Source organism: Gavia stellata, chromosome 6, assembly GCF_030936135.1.
Source record: "Gavia stellata isolate bGavSte3 chromosome 6, bGavSte3.hap2, whole genome shotgun sequence".
NCBI classification, from domain to species: Eukaryota; Metazoa; Chordata; class Aves; order Gaviiformes; family Gaviidae; genus Gavia; species Gavia stellata.
This window is the reverse complement of record NC_082599.1, coordinates 37,619,259-37,631,859: the sequence shown is the minus strand read 5'-3', so window position 1 is coordinate 37,631,859 and position 12,601 is coordinate 37,619,259. Positions and strand designations below refer to the sequence as shown.

The window sequence follows — 12,601 nt, the reverse complement described above, 5'->3', positions numbered from 1 at the left end:
TGCAGGCTGACTAGTCGGGGGCTAGGGAAGAGATTTGAGAATTCTGCCTCCAGAATATATATGTATACATATCTCTCCAAACCAGCTGTGAGCGGTTTCTGCTCAGGTTTGGAGTAGCAGGGATTCAGCAGATCGCATTGTTTTCCTTCATGTGTCATAAACTCGGGTTTGCAAAAGAACGGGGTGCTTTGATGCAAGCTGGGAGATGGGCTTTGTTTTATTTCGCTGGTGCTATCCCGTCTGAATATTGCGGTTTAGACTGTATCTGCTACTGTGAGCAAAAATGTGAGAAAGGCACAGAGGTACAGGAGGGTAAGGCTGTTATGTACCTCTGCCAGGTCTGCACATTGCCGACTGATCCTTATTTTTAATTGATTTGCCTTTAACGTTAAAGAAGCGGTAGTATGTAAGGTTGATTCAGCTCAGAGATCTCACAGTTTTACAAATATTTAATATTTAAAGTCAACCCCCTGCGTAAGATAAACGGAGTCTCAAGCCTTTGTGTCTGTGTGTCTTCCTATGAACGCTAAACAAACACATATGCATATAATTTATATTTAAAAAATGGGAAAGGCTTTAAAAGTGCATATCCAAATGCACATTTGAAAATCATTTCCGTATTAAACAGCTGGAGATTTTATAGTACACTAGCTGTCACATTTTTGTCAATAGGCATACCGGAAAGTTGTATATGATAGGCGTGTATTGTGCTATATTATAGTATACATCACAAAATTTTACAGTTTGAGGCAAAGGCATGAAAACCCTTTAAAAGTTTGGGCTTCTTTTATATACGGGTCCTTTTCCGCTTGCAAACGGGAATGATGCTAGACGCAAACCATTCGCGAATACTCAATATTCAACAACAATGCATTATTTGAATTATTTGGTGAATATACAAACACACAGGCACACCCGTTCGACTAATATTTGACGAACCTGGATATCATCGCGGGTTGTAATTTTTCATTGTCTAGAGGGAAAAGATTTGCCACATATTTTCACGTTTTTGAATGCCGCTTCTGGAGCATATTCCACGTAAAGCAGTGTACAGAGATTCAAGAACTATGGAAAATAAAAATATCCCCAAACCCGCCCGTACTGCAAGAAACTCTCTAATAACAAAAGAAAGTTAGCTAGAAATGACAACTTCTCCATATTTCTGGCCCTGCCCTGTCCTAAGCAGGACAGTTGAAGCCATTCAAATCCAGAAAGGCATTAAGATTTTCTAACCCGCTTTGAAATTTGAAATTCAAACAACCCCAGTCTGCCGAACTCTACCAAAATATTCTCAGGTCCTAATTGTTTTCCGAGGGAAAATGTCATGGAGAATAATCGCTGGGAATCAGGAGAGAGGTCTTATCTGCCCACATTATTTTCCTACTCTGTTCGGGGGATTAATGCGTGCGAGTTTGTTTTACTTTAGGCATGGCAAGTGGCGTTCTGCGATTTGAACTACAGTTTACCTAATCCTTTGAAAGAAATACTTGAGTGTAGTGTGTCATGTCTAAGCGTAAGACCAATTAACGATTAGGCAACTCTCTAAATGTGTGTAACTAGTGACTTCGCAAGGCATAACTTTCTCTAAACCAGAAGTATAACAATCCGATGGAAAGTCATCCGTAAATTACAGCTCTGCAGCCTTGTCTGAGCCCTGCAAACGCCCTAATTGCAGAACATTACGGGGAAATTATTATTCTGCCATTTCCTTACATTTAATAAGTGTGTATCTGTGGAAGGGTGACAATAGAGGGGTTTGCAATCTGCTCCATGGGAAATTGAATGGAACGGCTCATGAGGGGCGGATCAGGAGGTTTCGATTTCAAACCCTGGATACTGGAGCAATGCCTTTTCCCTCCCCGCAAATACAGATTTAACGCATTAAATGCAGACATAAATAAATCCCCTGACCAAGTTAAGACACCGCTTTGCTTTCTTAGCTCTTTCCTGCCCTTAGAACCTCCCCAATTTGGTGCTAGACTTGCTAGCCAGAGCCCAAAAATACAGCTCCTACAGCCGCCTGGTCATCTTTGAAAATATTATCCCTTTCAAATTAAAGCATCCTCGGTAATGTCTCTCTGGAAGGCAAATACTCATGGACCATCGCAGTCACATGTTCCTGTGGCTACACGCACAAACAATATCACATCTGACATAGAAAGCGTGTAAAATTTGCACGGATTCCGCCTTATAGCACGCATAAGGAATCTTTCCTATATTCCCTCCCCCCCAAAATGTCTTTTCAATAATAATATTTGCTATGAAGGTTATTGGGTAATTATTGCAATTTTGTGGAACAGTCCTTGCTTGAGGTGAAGTCTGTCTCTGGATAACAAATGGCAGCCCGTGCAGTTCACTGCCAGGTTAAGTAAATGCAGAAAAGATAAATCTGCACACCCTAGGAATCACCAGCAGAGCTCGCTTTAGACCAAGTTCACAGTCAACTCGTTTGCCTAGACAAGGCTTCGCAAACAATTAGAGTCGTTTCTTTATGTTTAAATCAAGGAGAAATGACTAAGACCCTCTCAGCAGAGAGCTGCAGCTTTTCCCCCAACGCTCGTCGCTACATTCCTTCCAACCTCACGCCCAGAACTTACCCAGCATTTCACCTGCAATTGTAACCATATAGCGCCTTTGAGTAACAGGCTTCCCTCCAACGCTGCCGAAAGGCTGTGCAAACTGATTTAACAGCACTTTACGAAGCTGCGAGATTAAAGAAAAGGAAAAAAAAAAGGCAATAATTAAAAATGCAAAAGTATCCGATTGCTCAAGAGCAAGAAGAAGGAAAAAGAAAAAAAAAAGCCCTTAGAAAGCTGGGGGAAACGGCAGAACTATTGAAACAAACAGTGCGAGTCTCTTACTCCTAAAAGAAGCTGCATAGCTTTTGTATATCTTTGTGGTTAAGGGCGTTACAACTGCAGGTCAAAAAGTTGAGGGTCAAAAGTTTACGTTTTGCACCACTCTTAGTCATTCGCCCAGACAGAGTTTGATGTCAATGTTATAGCCGAGATCTTGACTATCAGCACAAAAGATAAAATAGCTTTGAGTTACGTGTGTATCACAGTATGGACTCCAGGTGAACCCTACTAGCTGAATGACCTCAATTACCGAGGAAAGGATAGAAAATTCCTCTTTTCAAGAGTAATACACGTTGTATTTCATCTTGAATTATCGGCCACATTTGTGTCTGAATGTATCGGGTTCAGCCGCGGCAGGTAAACACGCGTGTTACCACACCGGCTGTTGATGCTGCCTCCTCCGCGAGTCAGGTAGCAAAATGTTTCGCCCTTGTTTATTATATAATAACCTGCTTTAAGAGGTTTGATGTTAAGCCTTCTCACTTTGCAAAATGGCAGGAAGATAAGATAGGGGCGAAGCTATTAACGCGTGTATCGATCCTAGCCGCGCCTTTGGTTTTGCTCTCATTTCTGTAGCGACCGCTAAACTGTGCTTAAACAGGACATGCTGGAGATAATAAGGGCTATATGTTTGGTCCGAAGGAGCTCGTTTAAAATGCGGAGCGGTGGGGCCATGGTGTGCTACCCACAAAAAATGTGGAGAAGCTGGCGCCCTGCGCCGCTCCCTGATTTGGAGGGATCTCACAGCCTTCTGGAATTACCCGAGGCAGCGGTTCCCAGCGAAATGGGGAGCAGGGAGGGTTGCTTTCCCTCCCTCCATCCCCACGCCTTTCCCCCCGCCCCCCCCCCCCGCCAAGGAAAAGTTGAGTGGAATTTCTTTGCGCAGAGAGTTATTCCCACGTTGCTGGGATTTTTTGTTCCTCGGCGTGGAAGCTTTAGCTCCTCGGTTAGGCGTGTCTGTAAGGGAGAACTGGCCAATATCGCATAGGGAATGTCATTCTGGGGGAGATCACAGCAAACCGGATTCAGCCTGAAATGATGAGGATGAGGGGTCGACGGAAGAGCGAAAGGATATTCCCAAATATTCATAAGCAGATACGAAATGTATGGAGGAGGGGAGAGGGCGGCGAGGAAGTCCGAGAAAGAGCGCACCTCACCCCCATCCGTGCACAGCTGCCTTTCGACCCCAAGGCAGGAGGCTACATCGGCCTCCGTGTAGCTGGTCCGCGTGAATTATTTGCCAGAGACACAGCTGGATCGTGGCAGTCGAGCGCTATTTCTTGGGAACAAATATACCAGGGGTTAGATTTCCGATTAGCCAAAGTAGTATTGGAGATTTTGCCTAAAGTACCTGCTGAGACCTGGGAAGTATATAACGCAAATGTTTGCTCAGCGTGCAGGCGTTGTTCACAAGTTGCTGCTGTTGCTCACTTGTAGCGAGCCCTGGCATTGCACGCCTGGGGAGCCTGCCCTCGCCGGAGATAGCATATAACCTTTCACATCCAGAGTATTTATTTGGTGTAAGAGCGAAGCCTGATAACAAGCTAAAAACCGTAGCCAAATATCTATTTTGTTAGAGAATAGCAGCCGGATTGTTTCCAAGAATAACAATGCGTCTTTGATACACCCAGAACGAAAGCTGTTACTATAACTGGCTTACTCAAGAGTAGGTGACCGAAATACATTTGTTTCCTCACCAAAACAATTAGTGGCTCGAATTCCGTATTCTCAATCTGGTTTAGAATAAAAATATCAATGAGGATATTTTCAAAGAAGTTGAAACTGCGACTTCAATCAATATTGACTCTTCCGAATTGTTGTTTAAATTATTCCTTGAAAAAAATAGGCAACACTCTGGAGCAGAACAGTTAATAATTTGAGACGAACTCTTTCTGTCCTTTCACTCTCTGCATTCAGCACACTGCTCTCTGGCGTGGAAGGTCTGCTCAAAAGACCATTCATTTAAAATCCGGGCACAAATCACATTTTACGTGTGTTTATTTACCCGCGCCAGGACAGAGCGAGCAAATCCCGCCAACCGCCCCGTTGTTAAGACGAGCCCCGGTGCCGGAGAAGTCATCGCTTTGACCAAATGCTGAACTTGGGGCAAAACTGCGAGCATTGCCCCGGCAGCGGCCGTAGGGAAGGAGCGCTCCCGCCCGCGGAGGCAGGAGCAGCCTCGGGGACTGTATCATTCCCAGAACAAAGGAGGGAATACAGTCGATACATTCCATAACGTTTACATTTTCCCGCGATTTTTTCTTAATTTTCCCTTAGAAGTAGTGACCTGGGCAAAGCACCCCGCTATCTAAAAGACACTGTTATAGACCTTTTAGAAAAACTAAGTCCAAGGCCGAGGTGAACTTCAGGTCACCGCGTCTAACAAATATGAAAATGTCGCCTGGTGAAGGGCACGCCTTGTTATTTAACAAAGACTGTCAATGTGTAAGATTAATAAGAAACAAAATGCACACGGTGTCACTTTTCGGTCACTTTGAAACTTGGGACAGCCTCGCATTCAAGAGGGGAAAGCTGGGGCTAAATATATTCAAAATGGTTCAAATCAAATTCAAACCAGGCTGCTAGTGCGATTCTTCCTCCTCCTACCGCTGTCGGTGGAGGATGCCCGGGCACGGCGAAAGGTTGACTTGAATTATTACTATTACTATTACTATTACTATGCTTGTTGTTATGATTATTTTCTCTTTCGGGGTAATTACGTTTTAGCCGCGCATGTGGAGGTAGCAGGAGTGCTTGCCTGTTTCACAAGAAAAAGGGGGATCCCCCTTTTCCCCCCTCTTTGGGTATGTATGAGGTTGGCTCTTCTGGGTGCATGGAAATTAACTCTCTCCCTCTCAACTTAATTCCAGTGGGGTCCCCATCTCCCCCTTGGCCGGCCTCGGCCGGGAGACTCTCGCTCCTTTATTAACTGATTAAAGTCGCCCTCGCCAGTGAAATCGAGCCTTTAGTCCTTCTGGAAAAATAAGGGAGCTGGCCTATTTTTCGTCTCCTTTTCTTCCTTTGAGAGCTTAGGATGATGCTACAAGTTTGTTAAAGGGAAGTACCGGGGGAAAAAAAGGGTTTCTGAGATTGTTTATTACAGCCATAAATCTTGCAGTAAAATGTCGAAATGGCCGTGTGCAAGATAACACTTGGTGGTCTTGGCTGGGTTCTTGTTTATGATAACAAAACCACAAAGACATGGAACAGGCCTTTTGGAGGTCCTGCCTCAGCACATCTTCGCAGAGTAATAGACCCACACCAAAAAACCAGACTTCAGCTGAGCAGCTCAGGTCACCTTGCAGATTTACAGTCGTATACAAAATCGCATCCTTCTCTCTGTAGCCGAGCGCCAGAGCCCCACGGTAGAAAGAGGCGCAGAGAAACTAGTATACTTTGAGATCTAATCACGGCAAATAATACGAAACAGAGCCCGGTCCGCTCTCCCAATATAGCGCTGAGCTGACAAAGCGAGACACCACTTTTCGTTGTGTTGTACCGTGGCTTGGGAGCACGGCAGCCTCTGCTGTAGTGCTCTGGCCATAGTGTCTCAGGACTTACGCGGAGGATAATATTTACGATAACCCGGTGTAATTCATCTGGTGCTGGCCGGCAGGTATTTGTACGTCTGTGTCTGTACGTGTGCATGTAGCTCTTTACGCCGGGAAAATGCTCTCTGCTCGTGGTGGACTTTGGCAATCTTTTATTTTTTGCAGTCATGTAGGCGGGAGCTTTATTCTTTTACGACATGGGTTGCTGTCGTTTTCTGTTGGTTTTTTTTTTGTTGTTGTTGTGCTTTAAAAAAATACAAATAAAACAATCTCCTCTTTCCTGTCAAATGTGTGTTGTTGGACAGTTGCGGCTGCCTCTGTGAGCCTGTGTGTAACCGCATTTCCTCTCCATGCAGAGTAAATAGAGAAACTTATCTATTACCCCAGTTAAAGAGTTCCATAGATGTGCTGTTGGAAATGAGTAAGTAAATGTGTTTTAACTCTCTTTACAAATTAGACATTCGATAGGAGGAGGAAATGAGTGATTGTTTAGATAAGTACCCCAGTATACCCAAGTGCTGGAAATGTTCTAACGTATTGCAAGCCGCCTGCAATGTTCGTGCGTGTGTGTGTGGATAAAATATAAATCGATACGATGTGTGTCTTGTTAGATAGAATATATATTCAAATAGAATTTTATTGCATGTATCCATTATCTATAAAACTGCAAAAGACAATAATCTGAATTTAAACCAGGGTAACTGTTAATGCAATATCTTTAGGAGGGCAAGATCTAAAACGTATCATATTTACGCTTGATATATTAGATGTGTTTTCCCATACCAGCAGATGAGATTACCCACTCAGCAATTATATTCTCGAAGGGTGGGGTAGACATTTCTATGCGTCTATGTGCTTTCCTGAAAAGGAGGGAAAAAAAAAAAAATCCGAAAAGTTCGCTGCTAACTCCGAATGTACCAGGCTAGCTGACGTTCAATACGTATTTTTTCCCCTTAGAATAAGAGCGTAATTAGTTTAACCATCAAATTTCAATTACCTAAGGTCAGGGCGGTTGCCTCCTTTCCCTCTGAGCTGCAGATATCGTTAACAGTCTCAGTTTTAGCAATGCAGGAGTGCCCGAGTGCCCTCTCCCTCCTACGCCAGGGTTTGCGAGTTACTTCTGCGAAGGAGCTAGCGATTTCTCGTGGAACTGAAAATTAAGAAGTAAACCCAAGACGAGGCATACCAAACCGACGGACTTAAATGCGTAGTTTGGAAACCGCTCCTCGGCGGGGAGGGATGCTCGCAGTGAGCCCTGCGACGGCCGGTGGGATGCGTTTGATACCGCCGTGTCCGCCTTCCCCTCTCCCCCTTCCCCCTCTCCTCCCCGTTATTTTCAGGCTCGCTATATCCCTCACACCCCGCAAGCCACTCGAGGACTCTCCTCGGCCTCCCCGCCACCTTCATACTAACTTTTGCGTCTATGCCTCCAGTTAGCACGGCTTCAAAGGCGCGAAGGGACTAGCCCCGAGAGCTGCCGGCCGCCCGCGGGCCGCAGCGGCGGGCGCTGGGGACGGACCCCGCAGGGCTGCCGGTGGCCTCTGCCCGGCAGCCGCTGCCGCCCTCTGCCTGCGCGCAGCCCCGACTCCAGGCAGTCGGAGACGGGCTTGTTTAAAGGGATTGTGCAACGCCTTGTGCAACGCCTGCCTCCCTCTGGATCACGCAGCTGGGCTGCGCTCCGCTTCCTCGCCCCGCTTCCTGCGCTCTCCCGCGGGGGAACAAAAAGTCCGGGGCGGGGGGGGGGAAAGACTGTCAGGGCTGGACTAGTTTTATCTCGCTTGACACCGCGACTGCCGGACGCGGCCCGGGTCGGCGGGCGGGAGGAGCCGGGGATGCTGGTGAGGAGCGGAAGCGGGGCGCGGGCGTCCGGCAGCCCCCGGCGGGGCGCTCCCTCGGCGGGCGGCCGCCGGCCGGGGAGGAGGCGCGGCGGCGGCAGCGGCGGCGGCCCCCGGGAGCAGCCCCCGCGGTGGGTCCGCGGGCGCGGAGCTGCCCCGCGGCCGCTTGCCCTCCTTCCATTTCCTGATCCGGGGTCCGCGGCCCCGCGCGGTAATTGGCGCTGGCGGTCAGGTGGTGGTGGGGTGGCGGGGGGTGCGGGTGTGTGTGTGTGTGCGCGGGTGTGTGTTGTGTGTGTTGTAGGCGCTCCAGGGGTGGGAAGAGAGGAAGGGAGGGGAGTGCGGCGGGGAAGGGGAGGGGGGTAAGCTGGAGGCCCAAACTTTGGCAGCGGCGAGCACTTGACAGCAGCGGGAGGGGGAGAGGGAGGGAGGGGAGAGGGGGGGGAAGGGGAGGGGCCTCGCCGAGCCCAGAAAAACGACAACGCGAGAAAAATTAGTATTTTTGCACTTCACAAATTAATGACCATGAGTTCGTTTTTGATAAACTCCAACTACATCGAGCCCAAATTCCCTCCCTGCGAGGAGTACACGCAGCACAGCGGCAGCGCCGGCAGCTCCGCCAGCTACCACCCGCACCACCCGCACCCGCACGCCCCGCCGCCGCCGCCGCCGCCGCCGCCGCCGCCGCACCTGCACGCCGCGCACCCGGGCCCGGCGCTGCCCGAGTACTTCTCGCGGCCGCGCAGGGAACCGGGCTACCAGGCTCCCGCGGCGCCGCCGGGGCCGCCGGGGCCGCCTCCCGAGGCGCTCTACCCCGCGCAGGCACCCTCCTACCCCCAGGCGCCCTACAGCTACAGCAGCGCCGGCAGCGCCGCCCCGGGCCCCGAGCAGCCGCCCCCGGGCGCCTCGCCGCCGCCGCCGCCGCCCGCCAAGGGCCACCCCGGCCCGCCCCAGCCCCTGCTCCCAGGCCATGCCCTGCAGCGCCGCTGCGAAGCGGCTCCCGCCGCCGGGGCCGGCACCGGGCCCGGCTGCCCGCTGCTGCCCGACAAGAGCCTGCCCGGGCTGAAGGGGAAGGAGCCGGTGGTCTACCCCTGGATGAAGAAGATCCATGTGAGCACGGGTGAGTTGCCCTTGCCAGGGGGAGGTGGGGGTGCGCCTGCAGAGGAGGGAAGGGGGGAGGGTGCTCCCGGGGCCGGGACGGGTCGTTGCGTGTGTGGCTTTTTTTTTTTTCCCTCCTTCTCCCTCCGCGTTTCCTAATAAAAAAAAAAAAAAAAAAAAGTGAGAAACCTTTTGTATCCGGGGTCCTTTATCAAAAGATTTACGAGACGCCAAACTGTTAGGGCAGTAATTATAGCCCCCATAAATTTAATTGCCCTGCAGTGGCTCTGGGCCATGTGTCTTTGAAGCTTTTCTTCTAACCCAAATGCCCATCACCATTTTTTATTGCTCCTCGATTGTCCCCACTGTCGATAGGCTGTGAAACAATTTTTCTTGCCGTTTATGTATCTTATGTGAACCTGGTGTCAAGTTATTATATAATGATTATGTTCCATCGCTTCCCCCCCCCCCCCTTTCTTTCCCCTCCGCGCGTGTGTGTGTGCCTGTGCATGCACGTTTCAGTCAACCCCAATTACAACGGAGGGGAGCCCAAGAGGTCTCGCACTGCCTACACCAGACAGCAGGTCCTGGAGCTGGAGAAGGAGTTCCACTTCAACCGCTACCTGACCAGGAGGCGACGCATCGAGATCGCGCACACCCTCTGCCTCTCCGAGCGCCAGGTCAAGATCTGGTTCCAGAACAGGCGCATGAAGTGGAAGAAAGACCATAAACTGCCTAACACAAAGATGCGCTCCTCAAACCAGTCCACACTGAGCCAGCAGTCCAAAGCACAGACACAGGGCCACCCCCATCCGCTCGATGGGGCTACACCCAATGCAGCCGCGCTATAAATACGTTTTGGGTTTGTTTTTTTTTTTTTTTTTTTTTTTTTTTATATATATATATATATATTTACCTATCTGTTGGGGTTTTCCAGCTGCCCCGTGGTGGAGGCTGGCCGTTTGGACCAAACAACTGTGTAAAACAAAACAGGAGCAGGAAAGGAAGACGAGGCGTGCCCAAGAACGGGCACATGTTTAAACCAAAACCCGGACGATTGTCTACATTGTATATAGATAATGGTTCCATGCCCATCATTTTTTTTCTATTTATGGAAACGCTCTCTTGCCCTCGGTGTAAGAGAGGGCTGGATGCTGTCACGGACGAATTCTCTGTACCTAAGACGGACTCTTTTTTTTTTTTTTTTTTTTTATAGAACACTTTAAAAATAAAAGACGGTTAAAACAAAGCAAAGACCTCGTGAGACACTTGTGTAAGGCATTGACTTGAATAGCGCTGTTTCGTGGCGTGTTCGTGGATTCCCGTGTGCGTGTGTGTGTGCGTGAGGGTGCACAGGCACGTATGCACACACACCAACACGGGAGAGAGAACGAACACGTCCACGGGAGGTTAAAGACTTATGAAAAATGTCCCCTTACGCTGTCTAAAGGAAAATGTTTTATGTATCAAAGGTAACTTAACTGGTTTTAAGTGTAGCCCTCGCAGTAGCTGTGATCTATTAGTTTTTATCCACATTCCCTATTGCATTTATTTAAAGAAATATTGCTATAAAGGCTGTTGCTGTCTTCATGTTTGGCACCGTCTAAATCGTTTGGGTCCATGTATAATTTGTGGATTTTTGGTGTAATGTATAACAGTGCCAAATGCTGGTAATAAAGATTATTCTGTACAAAAGAATTAAACGCTTGAAACACAAGTCCACTCAGTGCTGTTTCATCCACCTTGTGCTTGGCTGGTGTTGGCACCAAGAATGGAAAACAACGATTTAACGTATTGATTTAACTTAGATCCAACTTGTCAATAAGGTAGTGGTTGCTTTAAGCATAGTGAAAAACGTCCTGGCTCCCAATTGCCTGGCTGGGAAAAAGAGCGCTGCAGGACGAGGAAAGGTCTTGCTTCACGGTAAAGGTGAGTGGTATTCTCGTTAGGGGACTTATGGCGGAATTAGTCCGGCTCTCCATCGCTGTCCGTACGACTATTTTCAGCTGCGTTACAGAGAAACCGTGCTTCTACTGGAAGCCAATAAGCTCCCATGATGGGCTTTGCTGGAGGAGAAGTCACACATGCTCCCCGTGATAACACTTTAAATCTTTAGCCAGTCGTGATTTATTCGTTCATCTTCGCCCGATTATGATTTCTCAATTGGCTAGCGCTTTTGAAGGGGAATACATGGGCGGTAACCTAAAGTTTCTCTAAGCTGCCTTTTCTGTTTCCTTTTATTTTCTTTTTAAGACTATTTCGAAATGTGTTGAGAACGCCTCGGCAGAAACCTGAATTTGGGTACAACTCCAGGGGTTTATCTCACCAAGATTGTCGCAACGACTGTGGCAAAATAGGGTTCAAGAGGTTCCAGCTAAAGCTGTGCATCTCGCTGCTTCCAGGCAGCTGAGGAGCGCAGGCAAAGCGGAGCTGCTAACGGGGAGCCTCGCTCAGGGCTTCCACAACAGCGAGTAGCACTGAGCTGGGTGGGAAAAGGCTTGGAAAGGAGCTCAAGCACTAGTAAATCTTCCAGGGAAGGCCTGAAGGCCAAGACTGCCTGCCTTACCCAAATACATCCGAGAGGGATTTTTTGAATCAGTGCTTCGCTTCGCGTGAGTGAGGCCGCCAGGACTGGGTGCATCATCACCCCCTGGGTGAGGTAGCACCAGGCCCCAAGGATATGGCCAGCATCCCTGCCTGGCCAAGGAACACGGGCGCCCCGCAGAAAAATGGAACGTGCGCTCAGCATCAGAGAGGTGGCGGCTGTAAATACCCTCAGCAAACACTGCTGTCTCCAAACCTGACCAAGGAGCAGGCCTGAAAAGCGCACTTCCACTCATATGTTGCGGTTTACTAAACCCTAAATTGCCAGCTGCCTCCTTAAAAAGGGAGAAAAATAGAGCTGTAAGTGAGGTAACTGCTATCGGCCAGCATGTAACTCTTCGTTTTGTTTATTGCTTGAGAATCTCTTACTATATTTAAAGCCAAAATTAGCACAACCGACCAAAATTCCAGCTGAAACGTATTAACTGGCGATGCAGGATTTCTTTAGTGTGCCGCCTATGCGTATAAACCTGGTTTGCTCCCATTGTAAAGAGAAATGAAATCACGCTGCAAATAGCAATTTTAGCGAGAATCATTAATCACCTCCTACAATAAATACTTCTTTGTAATTCAACAGCGGTTCTGAAAGGCATTCTCTTGGAAAAGTCTGTGAAGACGCAAAGGATTTTCCTGGAAAAAAAAAAAAAAAAAGTGGTCA

General features: G+C 48.5%; 1 protein-coding gene across 1 annotated transcript; it reads left to right on the top strand.

Annotated features, from left to right (window-relative positions):
* The first annotated feature begins 8,760 nt into the window (after window positions 1-8,760).
* HOXA4 (homeobox A4) lies at window positions 8,761-10,190 on the top strand. Its single transcript, XM_059819105.1, has 2 exons — window positions 8,761-9,361; window positions 9,862-10,190. The coding sequence occupies exons 1-2, from the start codon at window positions 8,761-8,763 to the stop codon at window positions 10,188-10,190; spliced, it is 930 nt and encodes a 309-aa protein (XP_059675088.1).
* Window positions 10,191-12,601: the final 2,411 nt, after the last annotated feature.